Consider the following 26705-nt stretch of genomic DNA (forward strand, 5'->3'; position numbering starts at 1 on the left):
TTTTAGATTAAATTAGTTTATATAGATGGTAACGTGATGAAACGAGGCAGGGAGTCCAATCACCTGTTGTTAATACTTTCCATGGCTTCTTAATCTCTTTGTAAAATAGATAGAAAATCAACCCCATCAGTAATACATAGGAAATTGAAAGGCTTTGGTTTGGATAAAGGGTTGATTTAGATTTGAGACTGACACAATACACACATATATTATAACCCACAATGTTCCTGAACTGTCCATATACAATATATGGAGAAGGAAAACATCTCAAGAAAACTGAAACACCTTATTGAAAGCTGTGTACCACATGCCTATAATAGTAATAATCAGTGACCGCCGCTAATAAATAATAATAGTATAATAATAAAAATATAGAATTCTGTACTTTTAATAGCGGTATTTTTCTAAGTAGTTTCAATGTGTTTCACTAGATGTACTATGTAGAACTGTATGGCTGATATCTCATAATAAACAAAAGCTTTTCGCTGAGCACGGATGTGTTAAGCTTAAGCTTAAGCTCATTATCTTATCTAATTTTCAAATTTTTATGTAAACAAGGTAAACTGAAAGTAACAAAATAATTCAATTTGACAACGCCCAATATAATTAAGTACTTTATCTTAATTCAATCTAAGGGGATTGGATGGCCTTCAATAAAATGTCTTTAACAAGTATAACATTTAGAAATATATTTTCCGTGTGTCATAATTGAATTCGTTTTGTAAGTATTTTATTGTATAAAAATGGGCTTGATTTCTGTAAACAGTAGATCGTCATATGTAGAAGTTGTATTTAAATGATTTTTTAATGAGTTACCTATAAAATAATATGGTAATAATACTTGGTATGTGGGGTCCTAGAGCTACTAGTCTTTTTAGAGAAATATCAAAAAGGTTAGTCGACATCACAGGAGACCGAAGAGCTGGCAGCTACCTCGCACAAAGAATTAGTCTAGCTATTCAAAGGAAGAACGCTGCCAGTATCTTCAGAACCTTGCCTAAAGGGACTCCTTTTTATTAATATATTTTAATTATTTAATTTTAAGGTTAGTTATTAGGTATATTAGAATTAACTACAATTATATTTTTAACTTATTATTTAATTTACATTATACTAAAAGGGTTATAAATTTAGAGTTATAAAAATAAGGGTTTAGGTGATTCGTGACAATGTAAATAATATCTAATGAAACAGATTTATTTATAACAGTTTTATCTTCATAAAATATTATTAATGAATTTGTTTATTTTTATTATATCAAATATTATACGACATTTAGACGTACAAGTGAACAATAATACTCTATTATGATACTGTAATATAATCAGGCTTTTTTAATGGCTTTGTCATACATTTTAATTCAAATATCAAGGAGTATGGCAAGTCTATTTCCAATGTTTTTATCTGGTAAAATAAAACCACGGTTTAAAGTAAATTATAATTTATATTTCAATATGTTTAATGACTAGTAATTTTACAATGAGGAAAGTCGAGTTCACAACGTAATACTTGTAATATTAAACAATTATAAATCACAGTTTTATTAACATTAGTTAACTATTGTACTATAATTTAAATTATGTTACAAAGAGGACGTGAATCGTAAATAATAAGGGACTTAACATTAGATTACGTCTACTCGTATTAAGTACTTTATATTATCACGTACAAAAAATAAAGGGAGTGTAAATATATCTCTGAAAATGTAACAAGATAACGCAATGTATCGTGTTAAACGAGGTCAGTCGGGTTGGGGCGAAGGCTCTAGGGACAGATAACGCCTATTGCCTACATAAAACAGCTAGGGCGGAGCCCGACGCCGCCGCAATTTGCGGCCGCAAAGTAACCGCTGAAACGCGTGCCTAAATTCTGGACTGAACACCGTGTATATCACTGGGTTCAGAGTAGAATTGAAGTAACCTAACCACAACGACAGAGAAGTCAGTACCGGACTCACCTCACAGTCACACGTTGGTACTAATATAGCTAACACGAAAAATGGAAGCCAGCACGCGACGAACGCGCCGGTAATTATTGCTAATGTCTTTGCCGCTTTCCTTTCTCTCTTGGAGTCAGCGGCTTCTTTGGGCTTACGCCTAATGAGTGATGGATAGTAGGCTGCGGCTACCGCGCTATACCCCGTAGTCGGGGGATCTGGCTCTAGCCCGTTCGCACATGATTGTTTCTCCGGGCTTGTATTATTAGATGATACAGTTGTCATCCCTGTAGTAGTCGTTTCTGATATAGTAGGTAAAGGCCGACCTATGACGGCCACTACAGCTGCGGCGATACCACCGCTTCCTCCTGCTGCGACCAAAGCCCCGCCAGCGGGGACAGGCGGGGGACCGACCCCACCTCTTGCGGTCGCCCCATGACGCCGTCGTATTCTTTTCCTAGCTGTTTGATATATCCGCCAGTACAAAATTAATATAACGAGCACTGGTACGTAGAAAGAGGACATTGTTGCGAATATTTGATAGCCGACATCTTGACTTACAACACACCGCAAATCCTCTGATACTCGTCTATTCCAATCGGGATCTTTCCACCCGAGAAGAGGCGCGATGCATACTAAGAAGCTGGCGACCCAGACACATGCAATCATGTAACCGATTCGTCGCGCCGTTCTCGCATGAATGTAGTCGATATTAGTCACAGCCCAGTACCTAGAAACAAAGAAAATGAATGTTAAACATTTTCTATTACCAAGTTTTGTGACGACATTTTCTAAAATCAGTTACACTTTTGAGTTGTATTCATTCAAACATTTGTTACTGAGCCGAAATCACTGATTATGTTTTTATTATACCAATAAATCGATAAATATTACTGCGTTAATTACTCTTGTGATTATTTACGACCAGGTGAACCACCAGCCAGGGGAGAACCCCTATTGATCTTTAAGCTTCGTAGTACTTTGTATACGAACTAAATGATGATCTATATTCAGCTTGTCTATTCAGAAATGTTACAGGCATATTAATATAAGTAATTGGAACATACTGAGTTTAGTGTGTAATTTAAGATATAGCCATGTGAGATGTTAATTGCTAATTTTAATAATATCTTAGCTTACAAAAATATATGCTAAACTTTTTACCTGTCCAGTGCAATTGCAACGAGATGCAATATGGATGCAGTACAGCACAGAACATCTCCTGAGGTCCACATATCACAAAGTTCTGGTCCCAGCGTCCAGCGCTGAGCGACCTCGTATACAGCCCCCAAGGGCATCACTAGACATGCCACCAGCAAGTCAGCAACGGCCAGAGAAAGTATGAGCTGATTCGCAGCACTTCGCAAATGCCTCTCTAGCAATATTGCCGCTATCACGAATACATTACCTATGAAAAATATTTATGACGATGAAAATAGTTTGTCATATCTGTCTAAAATACACGTTTACACACTGTAACTATACAATTCTTAGAATCCATAAAAATGTCGTTATATTCACGCTTTTTATTGACGTAGCCTAACTACATATATCCTATATTGTCCTGCGTAATGTTTTATGCTATTAGATATCAAACAAAGTACGTAAGTACCGACTGCACCGCCATCTGCCGAGCTTATTTGTGAATCTAAACAATCAATCGTATAAAAAATAATTATTTAATTCGGCGATGCCGTTCAAGAGTTCAGTTTTATTTCATACATTAGTACAGTAGTAAATATATACAAATTATAAACAAATAAATATTTGCTAAAATGTGTCACCCATAGAGCTGGAGATTCTAAAAGCCATTTTCTTTAAAGAAAAGGGATTGGAATTCAAAGAAATATTGTTTTCATGAATTAATAATTTGAACAGTCTAATTTATATTTGTAAGCGAGAAGAGAATGCGCTTTTGTAAGGACTCCAAATTCTAATTAGCAATGAATCGATTGAGCCTGTGCTTTGACGTGTACTTGCTTTTGATGAAAATTAATTAGATAAAAATTTAATTATTTAATTATTATTATTAAGTTTCAGTTCTTACCGAAGCCGCGTACAAATTATTTGAAGATATCTATTAGGTATGAGGGTGTGCAATTATTTAATCATTAATTATATCTCAAATTCTCAATATTCAGAGTGTTTGACAAATTCAAAAACGCAGTAAAAATGCATGTTAGAATGAACACAGTTGACTGAAATTAAGACGGCTTATGACGATGTATCTCGCTCGTATATATACATATTAATATCAAGTTTCCCATGTAAATAAAATATTTTTTGTTGTAATGAGAAATAAAGTTCTATAAACATTATTTCAATGTAAAAAAACCATTTTAACAACTAAAATATTACACACACCATTTCGATTAACGCATATATTAAATATTTACCAACTACGGTAGCCAGTATAAGTAGACCTAGCAGGACTGCCATGACGGCTGCCCGGAACAATGCTGCCGGGGAGTCCAACGCTTCAGATGTCTCCCACCAGGTTCTATTTGTCTCGGAAACATTCCACGGGACCCACTCGGTTGTGTTATAGGAGATATTATGGTAGTTAACGCCGTCCCACTGCAGTAGGTCGTCATGGTACTCGCCCTCCATATTTCACCGCGGAACCACCCAAACATCTACAAAAGACAATTTTAATTACCTAGGTATGACGTGTAAACACTGCATATGGTTTACTATTGATATTCTATAATTTGTTATCACTTTATGTTATTCATTGAACCAGAACTTAATCTATATTCTATGCTACAAGGGGTAATAGTTTCAGATCCCTTCAAAAATTAAAAAAAAAACTTGGCGATTAAGAGTGGCGGAGAGGGAAGCCTTTAATTTAAATCTGACATGATTTAAGAAATATTTATTATATTTTGAAAACTCGTTAGTCCTCTATTTTTTATCTTGTTTGTTGTATATTTGTGCATGTCTCTCATTTCTACGTATTGGACAACTTCAAAAGTCTTAAAAGTTTTTCTAGAGGTAAATTTTGTGTAAATATAATATTATGAGTTAACTGCGCTGATAACAATAATAAATTGTCGACTATGACATGCAATGCTTGCAGTATTGATTTAAATTATCATTAAAGTATTTAAACTGATATCGACAGTATAATATATATAGGAAAAAAAATAACATTTTTTTGGCATTTGCACAAAATTGCAACAAAAAACGCCGATTTCTGGCCTTTTTATTCGATAATAAAAGCTAGGAAATATTTTAACTCAGAACACACCTCAAATCCGGCACACTTACTGTCATTGTTTATTTTTTCATGTCGATAGATAGATATAGTAGATAGCTCTCCCTAACAAAGCTATAGGTTTAATAATACCAGTTACTGGGGCTCTTAATTATAATTAACAAAATTAATCCCCAACGCTTAATTAATTGATACTTTATGACAGCTCTTATGAAAAATGCATTTCATTAAGCTTATTACGTAATACGCTAATCGTACAATATGACGCTTCAATTAATTATCCATTTTACTTGAGTAGGCTTCTGAGCTAAGACTGAACCCTTCCAGCTCGCTACAGTGCTGAATAGTCTACGTTGAAGCAATATTTTAGAATTTTCTACATGTTAAAAGATGTCTGTAATTTTTTAACAATGCCAGCTATAAAATATAAATGAATTAAATAAATAAAATTTCAAGCAACATTTGGAAAAATACATTAATAAAATCATTAGGTAAATGAATTTGTTTTTGAAGTTATACTTTTGGCGCGATGGAGAAAAATGATGAGAGTGAATTTTTACGATGCGCGCGCACACCGACACCTACAGCATGATGTTAGTTCTAGGTGGCATGAAAATTGATAACTATGTTCAAGTTGTATATTCTAGTATATTTATATTTAGAACACGTGTTTCGTAACAGTACAATTAAACAGTGTGAATAATTAAATATTATTTTGGTGTTTTTAAATCAATTTCATATACGACGGTGATAGTATTTACTAACAATTTATTTATTTAAATAAAATCTTTTTGATTAATTTTAATATTTATCGTTAATCACTACTGCATTTTAGTTACTTTTTTTCCATACGACAAAGAAGTATAACTTCTAACGCGTGTACATAAGTACACACACTCTTTTTTTATATTAAAGGAAATAATCACTGATCGGCCGGTTAGTGAATTGGTAATTTCGCATCCGAATTTACCATCAGTAATCAATCACAAAAATCTTATTTTTTTTAAGAATTCAAATTGCGTTTCTAAAATGATTATACAGCCTTTTAAACTGTAATCAAGTGTGTTTCGGCAATCAGCATTTGGTACTAAATTGTGTGAACTGTGTATTGTGTTATTATTTATTATTTTACCTTTTTTATAGTAAACTTACTATAAATATTTACCTAAAAACATATATAAACAAAACAAGAAAACATGAATCCTATATCTTTTGATAACTAATTGTGAATAATGAAATTCTCGTGAATTCAGCCAGTGAGCAACTAAATATCTACATCCGTCTCTACTGAAAACCAGTGTGGCCATTTATCATTGGATAAAAGCCATGTATAACGCAAGAAAAGAGTTACAAGAACTATTCTTGGAGAATTACGACGAACGGTGGAATGGGACAACATTAGATTTCAAAGAATAAGTTCTTAAAGATAAAGAGTGTCCACAGTAACGCTTTTCTGAATTGATAAACCGGCCGGCATTTGTTCTTCTCTTCTTTGTTTTTTATGTTTGTAATGTGCAAGCTTGTATTTGAAAAGTAATAATCATAACCTATTTATACAAACTCAAAACATCTTTATTCATATATGTAAACAAGTACACTTATGAATGTCAAAAATTAAATTAATTGTAAATTTACATTTAGAAGAAGAACTGGTAAGAAACTTTCCGCTACTCTTTTTAATCGCTAAGTTTTGAGTCATGCAAAAATATAAAATAAAAAAAATAAAATATTAGTACACACATATTGTTAGAATTTTAAAATAGTATGTTTTTACATTCCGCATTCATATTAGATTTCATGTTTTAAATGACTAATAAAAACTTCGCTTCAAACAGGAGAAGTAGGTTACTTACATTCAGAGTCATATTTTTGAAATAAATCCAAGGCTCGCCTCACCATGTTTTATTATAGAAATGATTCTGAAACAAAAATATTGAATATCGATTAATGGTGCGAAAAGATAAAAATGATAAGCTGTTTATTAAATGTTATCGGTAGATAATCTACGTGGCTGAAATATATTTTATAGCATGTTTAAGATACTCTGTTATGTTCGGCTGCAGGGCCCATACAATCTTGACATTTTTTCGAATTGCCAGTCCTCGAAGGGATTGTTAGCATTTTCTTAGGTTCTTTAAATATTTAAATATATAAAAATGTTATGTTGCTTTGTGCACGCTTCTAAAACTCAAAAAGCGCTGCACCGATTGAGCTGAATTCGATTAGCGGTAATAGAATACTTCTCATATACACAAACAATCTTAAAAAAACTTGGATTATTATTCTTTATTGCAACGACTCTGATTGGCTTAAGTTAAAACGTTATTTCGTAAGCCATGTTAAAGCTCTTCTTATACTAAAAATAAATTGAATAATGCTCAGTTATATCTTGGCTTACAAAGTGATTTTATTTATCTCAGTTTCCGCAGCTTTTATTTTCCTCAAAGAAAATGTCTTGCACACTAGATCTTTGTTTTAGTTGGAATTCTTGTGGTCGACGATCCAGCTTTTTGTACTAACATACTTACAATATATATGTATACGTAGAAAATTTCGCAGTAAAATAAAGTTTCACAAAAATCTAATATTATTTTTTTTAATTTACGGCGATATCTGTCATTACATTATGTGGTACATCGCTTGCACCGGATAACAAAATTGTAAAAAGCACAATCTTGCTTTTAAAAAAAAGATTGTGCTTTTTATGTTATTATTACAAATGTTTATATCAAATCAAATCTTATTTCTTGTTCTATGTGTCGATTTCAAAGATCGATACATTGTTGTTATGTTTTTAGTGTGAATAACAAAATGTACAGTAATTTAACTAATTAGATTAAAGAGGAAAAGAGTTTTACGATTGTTTCAACATAATTACGGAAGACGGCGGCAAATTTTGATGAATATCTAGCACGTAATAATGCCTTTCTCTCTCTCTCTAACCTCTCTTTTGAAGGAAATGTTAGGACGTTGATGAAACAGATATATATAATAACCACTCTAAATTCGTTTTAAAACTGTCCCAATAACTTTTATGATTATTCGAAAGAATTACAATCAAAACAAAAACTATCGATAACGATAGTTTTTGTTTTGATTGTAATAACCATCAGTTTGTTACGATCTATTTTACGAAAGTAAAATTATATAAAGGAGTATAACTAACGCTGAAAAAAAACTGAATTACATGAGTAAATTCTTTATATTGATTTGTAACATAAATATTTGACTTGAATTCAAAGTAAGTACTTATCGTTTTATTTGGATTTGTTGGGGGATTTTACTTCTTCAAGTTTTGTGTGCGATCGCTCGAGATTCCTACGAGTAATAGAATGTTCAATGTATAATAGAGTATACTATAGAATTTCGCAGGAATAGGTACAAGAACGACCAATACCTATATAGTCATAGATTATACCGATTATTCCGAATAGGAAACTCACTGCCACCCAGTATATTGAAAATAGGAAGCTATTTTAAAATACTGCCCAACCATTCCAAGCTAGTCTAGGTATCATATTCGAAACAACTCTCCATGTTCACTTAAAACTTACTTCGTTATATAAGTTAAAATAATGTAAATTACGACTTACGACTAAAATAATGCTTTAAATATAAAAATATCAATATGTACATACTAAATCTATGAATAATTTTAGCTTAGCATCTTTAATCACATCAGTGACAATTCCAGATACAAAAATATACTGTGGCCTAGAACCATGGACCTCTACTATAGATTTAGTAGCTCATGCTTAATCTTCATTAGCATTGGTTAACATTTCAAGAGAGATCTATTGACTGTTTGCAAATGCAAAATAGATGTTGCATAGCAATTATACTAAGTAATGAGGCATTGAAGTATGATATTAGCACTCACAGGCAGGATATCTAAAAGTTCCGCCATTATTAGCTCTATCTCTGTCTATCTATGCAATTATTGTTGAAGGTCAAATTCACCTGAAAGCTCACTCATGGTATAGTTTTGTTAAAAAAAATAGATTTTATAAACAAATTAACGTAATATTCACCTGGAACCAGGGGCACTTTTAATCTAAGCGTGTAGATATAGGAGTGATTACGTAGTATAAAAATATCTACTTAGATTGTGTTTTATACTATCTTACTGTTGCCAGAAACAAGGAATCCATATTTAGTACTTAATACAGGAATTAATATCAAAATTAAGATTGTCTCATTCCAAATATATTTTATAAAAAAATTCTCTTTTATATTTTACGTACGGAAACAATGTTCCGGCAGCTTACGGTCATTCGTCATATGACAAATTGGAGACAAACAAGCAGTTTATGTCTGGAGCAGCTATAAACATAAATCCTGTTTTGAATAAATATACTATCAGTTGGTATACATAACACGAAAACACGTTAACTTTGACGATTTTCCCGATTTATCGCTTAAACAAACACGTTAAGATATAACTGTCGTATTTCCTTTACATATACTGTATAAATTATATAAATATTGAATTTAACATTTCAACAGCCATATAGATATTCAGTTATATATTATAGGTAAAGTAGAACTACTACATTCTCGGATTATATAACCATTGGTATGTAATATGTGCCACAGACATGCATTGAATATGAATTACAAAGTAGGAAGTTCCACTTCCGGTGTCGCGATGTCGCACCGGAATGTATGTTTCCGGAAGCTTCTTTTCTATTGCCAAGCTTCTCGGCAAAACATGTGTCAAACGAAGTTATGTAATGAGCTGTTAAATGTCGTGTTTCCTGTTTGCCAACAAAATTGTCTTTGTAAATTAATATTTACACTACTTTACTGGTTAACACTTTAGAATTACAGATTAGTTTTAACGTTCTTAGATAATAAGTTTTCAAATTGTATTCTGATTATTTTGATGTTTTGCGTGCATAGCCACGAGTTATCAACGTCAAACGATAGTGTTTTGAAGTGTAATTTATTTTCTGCATCTTATGTATAAAATTCTCGTTTGTGGTTAAACTCCTCCGAAACGGCTATCCCGATTCTCATGAAATTTATATATATATAAAGTAATCCATCCCTAAATATTTTTTTCAACTTTAGATTAAAAAAAATTATGATACAACATTAGTAAATACTAAATACATATAACTTCTAATTTTCACCCCTCTACGATCAACCCCTATTTTTTAATTATAAATGATATACATGTCAAAACGACGTTTTCCAGGTAAGCTAGTATAACTATAGGAATACTGATAATGTTTATTTATTGATTAGGTTATGTAAATACTATGCGGCTACATCGTATTTGATAAAACAATTTTACATATTAACGATATCTGATATCGTTCATATGTAAAATTAAGGCGAAAAACGATACCATTTCCTTTGATTTGAGAATCAGTCGTGATAACTTACGTACGTGTTTTTCACTAGATGCTGTTAACTCATCTTTTTTCATTTTCATTTTATTCGTCTTTCGTTAAAAGATTTCACTTTCCATATTGTTGCTCGAACTCTCGGCTTATGATACTCAATAGCAAAGTTAGGTAAGTTTGTTTACAAAGAAAAATACACCATACTTTAAGGAATTGACGAATATTTACTCCTAAGAGCCTTTTCAAAATTGTATGTATTATATATATGTTAACTTTTATTATTAAGCAATTATCTATTATATAAATCGTTTAATGAGTTAAGTCATAGTATGAAAGCATTGATTATTGAAAACGAATTATATGCTTCGTCGGTTGGAAATTTGCTCTTCAAGTTAACATTTTATTATCCACCTAATGAAGTGAGAACTCGTACACTTCCATCGCTTATTGAACTATAACTAATTATATGTATTACTACATATATCTATATTCATTAGAATAGATTTATTTAAGAATACATTAGTGCACATCTATTATACTACTTACAGTAAAATTAACTGGATTGTATTAATTATAAATCAAACTTCAGATACAAACTTTGTAGCGGTTTTTATTAATAAAAACCGCTACAAAGTTTGTATCTGAACTAAAAAACTAAAACTAAAAAACTAAACTAACTAAAAAGTTTGTAAAATTTGTCTATTAATAGACAAATTTTGTGTGTAAAAAAATCTCACACAGATATTTGATTATTGGTTACATTGATTGTACAGCAGTATTTACGTATAATTGTAAATTGTTAAACGTATTAATGATTAATTATAATATAATCAATTAGTTTTTGAAGACCAGAAGGTCGGTCTAGGTACCACTAGATCGAAAGACTGGAGAAGGACCTGCTGCAGGTGAATGCTATTGGCAGGAGGTGATATAGGACAGCCACGGAAAGTTTCTCGTTTCTGAGGCCCTTTTTGGGTCAAGGAGGTAGGGAGTGTGCGAGTTAATTACTTTTAATAATCTCAATATATATAAATCTCCTGTCACGTTGTTTGTCTGCTATTGACTCCTAAGCTACCTATTACCCAAGAAAATTCTGTAATTCTAGAAAATAATGAAAATAAATTACAGCACCTTAGCTTTGACTTCTCTCGCAAACTTTTCTCAGAATATTCGCAATGCAATTTCATATTTTATGAGTCGCTTTGTCTACGTAGTTGGAAAATGTTACTACAGTTTTATAATGGTGCAAATCTTAAAACAAGAATTATATATTAAAAGTCATATGAAACATGAATATCAGAGAAATATAAGAAGTTCTATTAGACATTCATTAAAGGTTTATGTGCAGTTGCTGAGAGCTGCTGAGTTTGACAATAAATAAGGTTTGTGTAGTATCAGAATTTTGATCATTTAAATAGACTCGACCGTAATATAGACAGAACATTATATATATGTTATGTCTATCCATTACTAAGTCTATCAATCTGAGTGTTTTTTTAATTCACTTTCACGAGAATATTTGTAAAAATATAATACACAACAATAACTACACAGTGCTTAAAACTACTCGCAAATCAACGTAAAACTATTTTTTTCCATAATTAATATAATTTAAGACGTTAAATTTGTTTAGTAATATTTTAAATGAAGAGGTCATTTCAAAAATTACCTAGAAACAGTTTGAATTCATATGCTACATATTTAAACAGTGATAAATCTTTGTCAGTTACTGCGAACGATTAATGGTGTATTCTCTCATGCGTTGAAACCACGTTCCTTTATACGATTTGAGAATGTACCTGGCTCCTATGACACGCGTCGCTGCGTTTCGTTCCACAGCTTATAATGCGATTTGAGATTTTTTTATTCTGTCGGTCGGAAGGTTCGGTAACAGTCAGGAAGTACGAAGTGTAAAGTGATACCGCCGCCCAATGACACTCACATTGCCAGAGAGCTCGCAAGTGCGTTGCCTTTGTGGTAATTGGTACGCTTGAAGAGGTCAAATATGGGCTTGAGACAAAATCACTTTGCGACAGCGTGACCCACTAACGCCAAACGAATTTGAATGAAAATGGTCACATGACAGCGTGAGCTAAAAGATATTCATTTGTTAGAGCGTCACGCCTGTCGAAAAGTAATTTTGCCTTATGCCTCTTATTACGAGTTTGAGTTTTTTGCTGTCTTCATAAAAAATGTATGAAATATTAGTTACATAACTTGGACTGTATGAAAGATTTTTCAGACAAATATTTTATGTAAGCGGTCTTACTGAACTGAATTGAGAGCGCCCCAAGGCGTTTATGATCCATTTTGGAAGTACCCGGTTTTATAGAAAGGGTATACTCGGAACTTCAAGAGAGAGCTGAGAGACTGGAGTGGGTTGTATCCCCCCGTAGATACGGAGACTATGTTAATTATTACTTAATGAGCAGTAAGAAAAATGCTGTTAATAGTATATTATGTATATTAGTATATTACTAATCCATTGAATTTCTAACTCTAGATGGATTTTCAGTTTTTTTTTTAATTTTTATTCATATAGGTAAACAAGTACACTTATGAACGTTAAAAAAATTAAATTATGTAATTGTAAATTTACATTTACCACCAGTTCGCAAGTCAAGGGCGTAGAGCGGGAAAGAAGAACTGGCAAGAAACTTTCCGCCACTCTATTCAATCGCCAAGTTTTTAATTGATTTGATTGATAGTTATTGATTGCATACTCTGATTATTTCATAAACAAGTAGGTGATCATCCGGATATTGAATCTACGACTAGGGATGAGAGTCGCACATTGAATCCCTCGGTGCACGCTCCCTTTTAAATAGTAATATGTAAAATAAAAAAGTTTTCTGTAATGTAAATACTAGTTGACTTATAAAAATAACTATTAAATTGATTAATAATTGGGCCCACCCTGCTCTGTAAATAACCATATCAAACATTATGATGCAGTTATCAGATGTGTCAGTCAGATGAGCAAATTTTTTGTAGAAACTAGCCTACGGGTCGCCCAAAAAGGGCATTGCAGCCCATGGGATCCCACTTAAGTGGGTGGGGCCGTCATGTAGGCAACGCACCAATGCTTTTTTCAAACTGTTGGAGGTCGAAAATACTTTAAATTGTATATAGACAAAGGCAGTCCGTAGTATAGAGAATTCACACTAGTCATTTTGTGGTCGTACATCTATGTCGGAATTGTGGATCATAAATTTTTCACACTTCATATATCATGTCGGATGTTTGGGAACCAACAGTATTGAAGAACATGTATTCATGTATTATCATTCTAATTTTTGGTTTATTGTTTAATGTAATCATAAATATCGTTTTATTCCTTGGATCTTTCTATAGTAACAGTGACTTGCGATCAAAAATTCATACCTTGTAGGTGGTTGCGTCTAATAAGAAATTCGTATTTACTCGGTGAAGGCAAGGAAGAAATTGACGAATAAATTCGTTAGTTACTATAATAATTATTATTATTTATTTTTCTCCCATACATTTGCAACAATAAATAAGATTACTGTTTAGAAGGTATTGGGAGACTGGTTTCCAAACTGGGTAAGAACCTGTGATATGGATAACCAGGCTTCCATTCCACAGAAAAGTCATATTGAGTGGTAACAAAAAGTACATACATATATGGGTAGGCACCCAAATTTAATGTTTTAAATTAGAAAAGAAAAACAAAACAAAGCAGTCAACTAGTTACAAGTTAGTAGAAATAAAGTTGTCAAAAATCATTTATTCATATAGGTAACATAATGTACACTTATGAACGTCAAAAAAAAAGAAACATACATTCAATGAATCTAATTTTACATTTACTGCCAGTTCTCAAATCAAGGGCGTAGAACGGAAGAGAAGAACTGGCAATAAACTCTCCGCCACTCTTTTTAATCGCCAAGTTTATTTTACACAATGTATGTTAGGGTGTGTGTATGTGTGTGATGGTGGGAGAGTGTATGTACGCGTGTGTGAGTGAGTGTTAGAAGGGTGTGTGTCGGTACGTGTCAGGCATGTGCCTCAGAACATATGTGAAAATTATTTTATTACATCTAGCAGATTTTCCGTTAGAATAGAGAACGATTGCTCAGAAAAGTTACAAAATCATGGGTTTTTACGCTATACTTGCGACGTTGCGATTATCAAATTCTTCTTCTTAAATAAAATCAATTTTGAACCATTATGTATAAATTATTGTTTGCTAGCTGTAGGATTACGTAATAAATAAATATTAATTTTGTAGACAGCAAACGATATCTGAAAACGTTTGATAACTAATAATTTAGTCAGATTGTATCGATTAGCGGATTCGCTGTTTAGTATAAAAATAGATGCGAACTGTCTATTTGTAGCTACTTAATGTTTAACGTGGCCATTTTAATGGGCATTATAAATTGCACTGTATATTCTAAGTGTTTATTTGGGCTTCGTATAAATTATTGTAGTTATTCGGGCCGTAGCGAACTTACGAAATCTATATAATTAACACTTATGTTAATTATGTCATATCAATCGACATTATAAGCCCATAATGTATGTTTATATATACGATTGTAGTTTATTAAAACAGTATTAAAAACATTATAATGTCGAAAATAAATAGGTAGTGTCGTTCAAATTGGACATTTAATTTGAAACAAATGAATAGTAAACCTTTGTTATGGCAAAGAACTCTTTCTCACTTTTTTTCTTCCTCCTACCCGTTCTATAAAAAAATGTAAGTTGTCGTCAATATTGTATCAATATTTATCACAACTCTTCTTCAATGTTATAATTGTTAATTCTTAAGAGATGTATATTATATTATATATTTATATTATTTCTTAAGGGGTATCAAAAGAATAAGAATTTACCCCAAAGGCTAGATTCCTATTATTTAATTAAACCGTAAAACGAAGCAAACTTCCTGACTCGAAATTCAATCGGAATGAAAGGTTCAAAGGATTATTTAATATTTACATTTCAGCCTATCTAATACCAAATAAAAAAACTAAAAATATTGTAGTTGGTAGTCTCATAACCATAAGACATGGGAAGAATCGGTTTCTTTGACTATCTTTGTGTAAGAAAGATCAGATCAGCTGGTCATGGGCAAGTGTTAATTAGGCACATAAGAAAAAATTAATTTCCGATACTGAAACACAAGGAAATTGAGAATCTCTCTTAACCACAAGAACAATACTAGGTTACCTAATACGTGGGTAACACTGACAATGTTTAAAACTGGCCAGTAAGAAACATTGCTAAGGAAACTTTTCCATGAATTTCGATTTCAGAACTCTTTGGTAATCTAATGTAGTATATTGCATTCATTTGTCATTTCCACCACCACAACACACACACTTAAAATGTACCTTATTCCTTTGTTTCTTCTTCTCATATTTTTTTGTTATTTTTATTTTGTTATGTCAATTAACGAAAAAATTAGTCTAGTAGTAAAAAGTTTTTAGTTTGTTCCTCACGTTGTGAAACAATGCTTTAGGTTTATTTTACCTGTCAAGGGTGTAACGTGACAAATAAATTTTAAAGATAAAAGTCATCTCGTGGATTTATATAATATATTATATTAAAGTAGTCAATATATTTGCCTACTTGGCCACTCGGTGACACATCTACAGTAATTAAGCAACACAATCATACTTCATTTCGAGCGTTTAATTTTAGTTAATTAAATTTTTACCTTGCAAATTATTACGAAATTGCGTCAAAGTATTTTGCTTTATCGGACCGTATCAAACGAAATTAACACGTTAAAATAAAAATTTCAATAAAACACGCCTGGCGTAAAGCACCATGAATGCTGGCTTTCCCCTCACGGCGTATAAGCTGCCAACCTTTTTCAGAAAGATTTTTAACTTATGTTTTATTTTATTTATCCTCTCTATTATATGATATTTTTGAAGTGAAACTTCTTTAAAATCGTTGTAATTTCAAGCCGGATGCAACGGAAAAAGCGACAGTAAAAAAAGACAGAAACATAAATTCATGTGATTTAACGAAGGGAGAAAATGAGATGGATAGAGAAACTTCTTTAAAATCGTTGTGATTTCAAATCGCATGCAACGGAAAAACGAAAGTAAAAAGAGACAGAAACATAAATTCGTAAGATTTAACGTGGGAGAAAATGAGATAGGAGGCATTTTACAGTCTCTTTTTACTGCCGCTTTTTCAATTTCAAACTTTCGTTGTTTTTAATTTTTGCCAAATTAAACTCATAAATTAAAATTTACTGTTTTAAAAGAAAAGTTTAATATAATAAATACATTTATATAGTGAAAACTGTTTAATTTATAATTGATTAATTATAAAAACTTTGTTTTTAAAGGTTTCACTTCTACCACGTGTGTATTAAAATATAATTGCACATATGTTTTATTATAAAACTGTTTTCTATATCACTCGTGTACGTGATTCATTCTATTTTTAATTCCTTCATGAACCAGTTGACAAGAGATTTATTTATCTGTCGAAATAATAGGCTTTTGACTTCTTTATTTTCTCCTGTCTGTCTCTATCTTCACTCGCATTTAAGCATGGTTTTGTTATGGTTAGCGTATAAAAAAAACAATTCTTTATAAAATAGACTACACTTTATAAAAAAGGTAAAATGCTCTCGGCTCTTATGTTTTGACGCATAAAGTAAATATTTACTTTTTATTTATCGACGAAAACAAATGCAGACGTTCATAGGTTGTTGCGCGTGGTAATGGAAGTATCAGTCGAACATAATAGTTTTCCGATATTGAACGTTACCTTGAGCGGTTTCCCCTTACTTGCCATAAAGTAATTTGGAATCTATACAGATAAATAATTTGAGAATATACATAGTTCTGTATCTGTTTGAATTTTTATAGTCTTTAAAGTTACATCAATAAAAAACCTTTTTGAATGCGCCGTGTTGCGATGCTTACATCTGATCAAAATAGCAGACGAAAACATTAATACATACACAGTTTGTATACGACTGCGGCAGGAGTTTTGTACTTAGTGGATTGGACGGCACAACTTTTGTGGATGCAGCGATCATCATCATATTAATTAGTTTCTGCCACCCACAATTTCCTCTATTATATCATTTTCTGTGTGGTACTTTGTTATTATATATAGTTTGTAGAAAGATTTACAGGAACAATTAGTTCGAAATATTCCATATCGACAGGATCGTAATAATAATAATAATTTATTGGAAGAATGTGGCACAAAAATGTGTAAGGTGGTACAATCGCTAGTTCTCATATCCTGCCACACAATGGCGTGCAAATTTGTCCCTATGAATAAGATATATAACATTAGATTTATCTTAATTTGTTTTGTTTTTACAGTAAAACAAATGAAAACACATTTCTTTTATTTAAATAATTTATTTAAAATAAAATGTATGTTTTGGCCTAATGGCTTCAGCGTGCGATTCTCATCTCCCTCGCTGTGCACCAATGGACTTTCTACGTGCGCATTTAACACTTGCTCGTACGTTGTGGGAAAATATCGTGAGGAAACCGACATGTCTTAGACCAAAAAGACGACGGTGTGTGTCAAGCACAGATCATGAAACAAATTCAGAAATCTGAGGTCCAGTCCTAAAGAGGTTTTAGCGTCAGTGACTTATTTTAATTGTATTTTCAAGCATAAGATTACTGTAATAATCAATTAAAATAAATTAAAGTATTAAAAGCAATAAATTATAGTCATTTAAACAATTCTCGGCTATGGAAACAATGCCATAAAATGTTCGCGAGCGCGAAACAACAAACTACAATTGCGATAAATCATACTCGCCTTCGCAGACGACATTATTACAATTGGTTCTTAGATTCATTATTGCTGTCATAAAGCCGGTCTGTTTTCTCATATTACGTTTCATACATTTTCGTGGAAGTATCTCCAAAATTGATTTGCAAATATTATGATAAATTGTACATTCATTCGAACGTATGTTTAACACTATACGGCATACGCACTGTATTTAAATATTAACTTTGAAAATGCTTTTTCCCATTTATTTTATTGTTTTTTTTATAATTGATGTAAATATTTTATATTGCATTGAATGTGAAAACTGGAGTAGTAATTTCGTATATTCAACTATTTGTAGATGTTTCTAGTTAATATTAATGAATATTTATAATATAATATTATTAAAACTTATTACATGTTTTACTGACATATAATCAAATACAGTAAATAAAGAAATAGGTTAATAACTAACAAAGTAATTAGCATAATATTTAAAAAATGATTACTTAGTAGAAAACTGTAATAAATTGAAAAAGTTTGGTAAAGTATGTATGTATCTTTAATGCTAGCAGCATTTTCTTGCTGAATTATGATAGCGAGGAAAGCACCAGCCTTGATATATACACCATAGATATATAGACTGAAATATATACATATAAATATATATACAAACACAGCTTTCACGTTTGCTACACATAGATAAAATTCATGTTATTGAATTTTATCGAGATACCTCTATTAAAAACTTCGAGTTTTCGATGCAGAATGATAAAATGCCATGATAAACGACTACATTCCGGCATACTCCCAATTTTACATCTATTTTCAGCACAAAATTATTCGCGTTTTAGTTTTTAAATTGCATGGACGATAGAGAACGGATTAATTCAAACATAAAATTTAGGGTCCTTCAAGAAAAGAGCGTACCAATTCTTATAAAGCCGGCAACGCACTCGCGAGCCCTCTGGCATTGGGAGTGTCCATGGGCGGCGGTATCACTTAACATCAGGTGCCACTTAACAACCTCCTGCCCTGTTCTATAAAAAAAATTACAGATCGTAAAGAATGAGTCGTCTAATAATTAAAGAAAATAACTTAAAAATAACAATGTGTATAGTTTGTATACTAACGATAACAATTTATGTTCCTTTCCGCAACGTTACCAAAATGGGTCGAGTTAGCTATCAGTGAGAAACAGGCTGTACAAGTAAAAAGGAATCCATACGAAATCTACTACTTCTAATTCTGCATATAAGATACTAATTGCTGTAAGTTTTTTAATCGCTGCAAAAGCTAAACCTCCATGTTACTACGGAAATGACAAAACCAAACATAATTTCAGTGTTAAAATTAAAGTTTAATAGTTATAGCGAATAAATATCTTTTATTATTATTATTACAGTTTTCTTTCGTTCATCGCATGTAGTGATTTTTAGGAATGGTAATAATAATAATTATTTATTTATTTTTCTCCCATATAACATTCATCTTCAAATTAATGGTCAAAAAAGAAATACTTTTGTCAATTTTTGACGGAGACATATGTACTTTAAAGATATTTATTGTTCTATAAGTAACAATGTTTAGTCATTAGCCCTTTTTTGGCAAAGGCGTCCTACCACTGGTATCTGTCTACACTGTGTGTCTTTCATGAGACACCCTTTAAATTCTTCCTTCTTCCGTATTCCTGTATTCCTTTTTTTGTTTGGTTACTTTAATATTTTGTTGGTTTACTTTTCTTTTCCTCTTACGACCTGCCCCGCCCATTGCCACTTAAATTTATCTAATTTTTTTATACAACATTTCTTTTTATTGTTGTATAATTTATTTTATCTCTTTTTTACATCTTTGATTTTTCTGTCTTCTATACTATGCTTTAGTAAGCTTAACGAATCTGCTTTAGTCCAAACATACATATTACGGACTTCTTTATCTAGTAGTGCCTCTCCCGACTACCTACGTTTAAGTCCGAAAACATTTAAAATTTCATGATCATCAAACCTATTCTATTAATAGGTTTAATTCATGCGAACCTTTAGAAGCCATATGTTGCATTTCATACGACCGGCACCATCAAGAGTAATCTCAACGTTGAGTCTTGTAAGTCGACTTTAATTACAGCCTCGATCCCAAATGGCATCCTTTAAATTAAAGGAAAGCCAGATTAAAGCCTACATCAGACACTTAACTGTTTCACTATGCCCACTTGTCGTAATTAAATCTATATTAGTATTGTCTTTTATTAACTTTTTTACACATTTAAAGAAAAACACTATTTTAACGGATAGAAGTTATGTATTATTGTAAACTTATAATTATTTAAAATTATGTTACTTTATGTGCTTTACAGTGGTCACCGTGACCACGCACGCAAAACGTCGGATAAATTTAAAATTAATTTAAATAATTATAAATTTACAATAATACATCATATAATAACTTCAATCAGTTAAAAAAGTGTTTTTCTTTAAACCTATATTATTTAATTAAAAACGTATGTTTTGTTATGCAATATCGTAGTTTTGTTGTAAACAATTTGTGTTGACTTTTAGAAATTTCTTAACTATGTGTAATTACTGTTTTTGGAAGCTTTGGTAATTAGAGATTGGTGATTAATGATCAGGAAACGGTAAGGCTAACCTAATGTTAAGTGATACTCACGGGTACTACCCTTGCCAGAGCTTTTTAAGCTCCTTTCGTGAAGTCGAATAAGACTAAAACTGTAAGACGGATTGGTGCGGAAATACTTTAATGAACAGCTGGTATCACAGTGTTGTCACACTTAGTTGTATGAGTTTCATATTAGATTTTAGACCTCACAATAACTGAATATAGTCATGAATCCGGTACGTTTTAGACAAACAATTTTAGATTTCATTTATAGAAAATATTTAGATTCGCTTTTTAAAAGAATCTATTAGTGCAAACTTTGAAAACTGTTTTAAAACACTGTTGCAGAATTGAAGCTTTCTTACACATATAAAATGACATATAAATAATTAATTAAAGGCATGGGCATGTCCATTGGCGGCGGTATCACTTAACATCAGATGAGCCTCCTGCCAATTTGCCCCCTGTTCTATATAAAATAAAATATACAATTGTGATTCAGCTGTACATAGATTAGAGATATATAAATGGATTTTGTTAACAACGCACATATTAGTCGTTGAAGCTCTTAATGCATTCTGATAATGCAGTTTACTGTCAAACGTAGCTTGCGGATACGAAACACCCAAATTCGAATTTACATATAAACTACAACCAACAATCGAATTTTGGACTATCTAGATTTAGTTTGTGATTGAAATTAAAGCGTCAATATGTGAAATTACAATTCACTTTGGTGATTAAATGAGACAGATGACGGTGCAATTAGTTAATGTATTATTGTTATAAATATTATACATTTCTTTTAATTTACTATTCTTATATGCTTAGCGTATAAGGAGTTATCCGAATCATGGTTTGATTACCTTCGAAACAATAGTTGTTTGTTATCATGATTATACACACCGAATATCAGTTGTATAAGAAGCTCCATGTAATTCGTTAAGTTCGCTAGAATTTTTTATGCATACAAAAGCAAAAAATCAGACAGACAGACAGGCATTTATTACTAACAAAACACACACAAAATATTAAAAATGATAATCATTAAAATTAACAAAAACATATATGGAAAGAATTTACATTATGCTGAGGAGCATACGTATTTGTCAGAGACGACTTAGTTTGCGTCTCAGACGCATGGACTTATATAGTAAGCAAAAACTAGTTGTTTATAAAACTACTGTAAGAAATAGATAAATAATTTTTTTTATGTGGATTAAAAACTTAATTTCGTTGGATTTTTGTTCAGTAACTAGATGTACTCTATGACTGCGACGAAAATTAATAAAACAGTATTCTGTTGTCGCCCAAATATTTAAACATAAGAAAAACATTACTTAAAGTATAAAATGATATACAGAATACACTGAAATATCTTCATCAGTCCCCGGAGAAATAAATATTATACACTGGTTGAACAAAACAGGTGAATCACTTGAGTTATGAGAAACGTATCTTATAAAAATGTAATATATTTTTATGCTTTACAGTAGTTACAAAGATATGAACTTTTCTTTGGAAAAATGTGAATATTGAACAATTTTGAATTCTACTACTAGTTTTCTTCACGTTTAGTTTGACTGATCTAAAGTCAAGACTAATACTAACTATAAGCACCAAATGTTATGGGAAATCAATGCTTTTGACGTAAGTATCGCTAAGGATCTACTCTCATTTAGCTACAAACATCACAAAACGTTTGGAAATCAATGACATATGAAACTGTTAAAGAAAGAAGATATAATATATTTTTCTTTACCGTTTTTTAAGGCTTGATAAATATATCGAACAATCTCCGTTCTAATCTTAGATCCGAATGTCGTTTCTGAACGCCATTGGCACTTATTAAACGCTTACTTTGCTTATTAAAAAAAATATTTAACTTGTTTTTATCAAATAATGACATGTAAACTAATTTGTTTCAGTGCATTACTATTTTATGTAATTTCCTTTTGTTGGTTCACTGAAATAATTCCATTTCGCCTAATATAGCAGAAAAAAGTAATAAATTGACATATTACAGTAAACATTCCAGTAATTTTCTATTATTACACAATAAATCATAAGTATTTTTATAAACGTATTAATAATTAGGATGCATCACCTGATTGGGAGTCTGGGAAGTTACGGCACTATTTACTACTATGGACCGTCTGTGGGCGTTCGTCTGGCCGTTTACCCCGGCGCGTGGTGCCCAACACTTTTAAACATTTAAATAACACAATGCGATCATGTAGCCGTGACCGTGGGCAAGGTCCATTACTGGTATCGCGTTGTTTTGTTTACGATCTACGTAGGGCGGGCGGCGCGTTCGTGACGCGACCTCCGCGCTCGGCGCGCAACAGAGCAACAGATATGGCTCGGCGGCTGGGTACCGCCGCCGGCGCGCGCCTTTCACCTCCCCCGCCCCTCTCTGACGTCACCGTCGAAACCTCCGAATTCACATCAGCGATCATTGTATCCTTACAGTTGCTCTCTAATTTAATACTCATAAGTACTTGATACCCAAATCCAGAATTGTATTCGTTAGTGAATTTGACCGTGTTTTCAGCAGCTGAGATGTCTTCCTTATACACCTATTATTATTTCTTGTGATCATATAACAGGCATATTCTCAATAAAAAGCCTAATCACAACCAAAACATAAACAGTAAATAAAGTTAATCAAAAGCGGCATTCAATGTAAACAACGTGTGTAAATAACTTACTACTTGTATGTAACGTACTCACAATAAATCCTATTGTTATATATTTAATCCATTTAAGCTGTCTGTCGACGTATTCAGGCCTATTGTTGTCAAAAGTACACCCAATAAAAGTCGGCTCAAGCCTATCGAGGTAACACCAGAATCGATTCCAATCCCATTAACTGTGATTAGCACTAAGAAGCTCATTCCAATCATTTACACATACACAATAGGATTAATTTTTTTGACGGCATCTTTTAATCTTACATACAAAAACGCAATGTAAGAATCAAAGTTGAATTGGGGGTAAGCCCGCAGATACTTCCTTTACAAATTTATTGCCTGCAAGGAACGCTTGGAACGTACATAACAACGCTTTCAACCGCATTTCAACTAGAGCCGTAACTTCGGTTTCCGTTAAATATTTGCTCAAAGCACTCGCGCACAAAGTGATAATATTTTACTCGGGGTTTTGCTTTAATTTTACTCGCGTTAGAAAAATATTCACGTGCTAGGTGACTTTTTCAGCTAAGCTTACCTAAGTTAGGATATAGAAATAATAGTAGGATGTAGTATAAACGTATAGTGGGAACTGTATTTTAGAATAATGTTATCGCAGTTTCAGCTACATTAACAATCAGAAAATTAATGAATGTATAATAAGTGTAGTCTAGAGTTACCCAGCAAAGAAATTAGTCAAAAGAGCTAGAAAATACAGTTTGAAATCGCTACGAATCAATTGATTTTATGAAATACAATAATTATGACTTTAAATTATTTACAATATTCTTAACCTTATTTAATAAAAAAGCCTTTTTATTCTTACAACTTATAAATCAAGAGGTTGTATTAAGTTAGTTTACTTACATACCTTATAAATCTAAATTCAATTGTGTTAGTTTTTCTCTAACCTTACTTTTTAATTATGATTCACTCTGTAAGAACTCCTAGTTTTAGATCCATAGTTAGTTTTAGATCCTAATCCAATCAAAGTTTTAGATTTTAATCCTAATTTAAGATTAATGATAAATAAAATAAATTTAAGAAGTTGGATTCCTGTGGCAGTATACCTTTTGTTTATTATTATAACTTACATTATGTTGAATACCATCCAACTTACTTAAAAATTACAGCATAACAAGGAAATTTTGTAGTTTAATACTTTCGTTAAGTATTAGAAGTTTTTATTCTACTATAGATACTTCAAATAAGTTTAATGTGGACCCAAAAATAGTATAATGCCAAACTCAACGTTTAAAGGAAATTAACGAGGTCTTCGAAGCTCCTGACTCATGCCTAAGCTCCATGACCTTTTGTATTTAAAGCGTGAATCCAAGGGTAAGTTATAGGGCTGACAACATACGAAAATTGTACAGTTGCTGTATTAAGCGTGTAAAATTTTCTTGCCTATAAAAAGAATGCGTATCGAAAGTTCTATAAAAAATGAGTGCGTCTTGGGACGCCGGACAGAAGAAACTTAAACTTAAGTGGACTATTTCATATTTACATTGTTTAACTTGAGGAAAGTTTTGTGTGTATGATAATAGGACAGATAGTTATTTATTTGTGTATGTATATCATTGTTTAATCCTATATTAATAACGATCAGCTTATTGTAGCCGTAATAGAAACGAATTTTTATTTTAAAATCTTGCAAAGACTTGGGTCTTAATGTAGACCTGATGAGGGGCAAGCGTAAATACGGCTAGCTCTGTGGGTTAGAGAGAGAGAGGAGGAGCCTGCCTACCGCTGCCGTATGCCCATTATATTTTAAGTGATACCGCCGCCCATGGACACTCTTAATGCCAGAGAACTCGCGAGTGCGTTGCCTGCCTGTTAAGGATCCTAAGTCGAAAATCCTTTAGTGGGTAGCTGGTTCCACAAAGTAGGTGAGAACTCTCGAAGATAAACTATTTCCAAATGAATACTTTGTCTAAATCACCCTGAGTTACGGTTTAGAAAAGGTTATACTGAAAGGTGATCAACAGCCCTATTCCCTGTCGCTCAGTGCTCAGGCGCGGTACTGAATAATTGAACAATAGTGTACACACGCACTTCTGGGTCCCTTTACGATCTCACGTGTTTATAGAGGCACTGCCTATAAAGGTTAGAGTCTGAATTATACTGATATGACAACGACAGAAGTGATTAATTGTAGTAATGTGGCAGTTACTTATTATACCCCCATGTCCGTGATGTTATTCAAAAATACTAACACTGTTAAATATACTTTACCTACTCTCATACTATATAAATAATAATTAATATATACTGGTCATACCGTTTTGGAGAAGATCAGAAATATCGTGGATATGATGAATATGAATATGATGAAAAAAATTTTGTTATTTTTAATATTACAAAATGAGGTTATGTATTCAAAAGCTCTTTTAAGTTTATAAACAACAGGGTAACTCTGCTTACAAGTCAATTTGCTATAATAATTATCCAGTAGTGCTACGTCCCTGTAAGGGTTTTTTCATCAGATTGTATACGTTTCTTTAACCAATTTATTTCATAGACATGAAGGTGTCTAAGATCACATATCGATTGATTGATTGCTGTCAGGAATGCCGGTTTCCTTACGATGTTTTCCTTCACCGTCCGCCAGTGTTGGAGAGATTTGAATCGTCGACGAAGTAATCATCTATGAATTTTTATTAATTATTAATGTAAATATAATTAATAATACAGATAATTTTTAAAAGTGTATCCATAAATTCTTGATAACATTTAATACATTAAATGCAGTTTTCTCGAGTCCGAATTTCTTGAAAAATGGATATTTATTAAATACCTACGATTGTTAAATGTAAACTCACTCATAATTTACGGGTAAAATAATTTTGTTAATGAAACTGTGAATAATTTAATTTCCACTTACACGCTTGCCGCCTTTTGCGGCAGAGAAAAATCCCTTGTGGCGTGTTTTGATCATCACTCATTTATTGTTTTAAACTCTTGTAAAATACGTGTTGAAGAAGTTTCTTACTAGTAAAAGTGTTGCAAAGATATGTTTTTTAACCCTCGTTCAACCAGTCGGGCAATTTAAGTGATATCCTGGGAATGGCTCAGGTATTATTTCCGAATGTGTATTGATTATAGCAAGAAGAATATAAATTTTCTTATGTACATATAACGTATATTTTGTAGTTCCA

At 32.0% G+C, this 26705-nt stretch overlaps 1 protein-coding gene across 1 annotated transcript; it reads right to left on the reverse strand.

Moving 5' to 3' along the window:
* Positions 1-1461: 1461 nt before the first annotated feature.
* LOC110996580 (5-hydroxytryptamine receptor) lies at positions 1462-23191 on the reverse strand. Its single transcript, XM_022264336.2, has 5 exons — positions 22965-23191; positions 7007-7072; positions 4333-4572; positions 3101-3344; positions 1462-2666 (listed from the first exon to the last, which is right to left on the reverse strand). Exons 3-5 carry the CDS (start codon positions 4544-4546, stop codon positions 1802-1804), a joined length of 1323 nt encoding a protein of 440 aa, XP_022120028.2. The 5' UTR covers positions 4547-4572; positions 7007-7072; positions 22965-23191; the 3' UTR covers positions 1462-1801.
* Positions 23192-26705: the final 3514 nt, after the last annotated feature.

The sequence above is a fragment of the Pieris rapae genome, chromosome 7 (assembly GCF_905147795.1).
Source record: "Pieris rapae chromosome 7, ilPieRapa1.1, whole genome shotgun sequence".
Classification (NCBI taxonomy): Eukaryota; Metazoa; Arthropoda; class Insecta; order Lepidoptera; family Pieridae; genus Pieris; species Pieris rapae.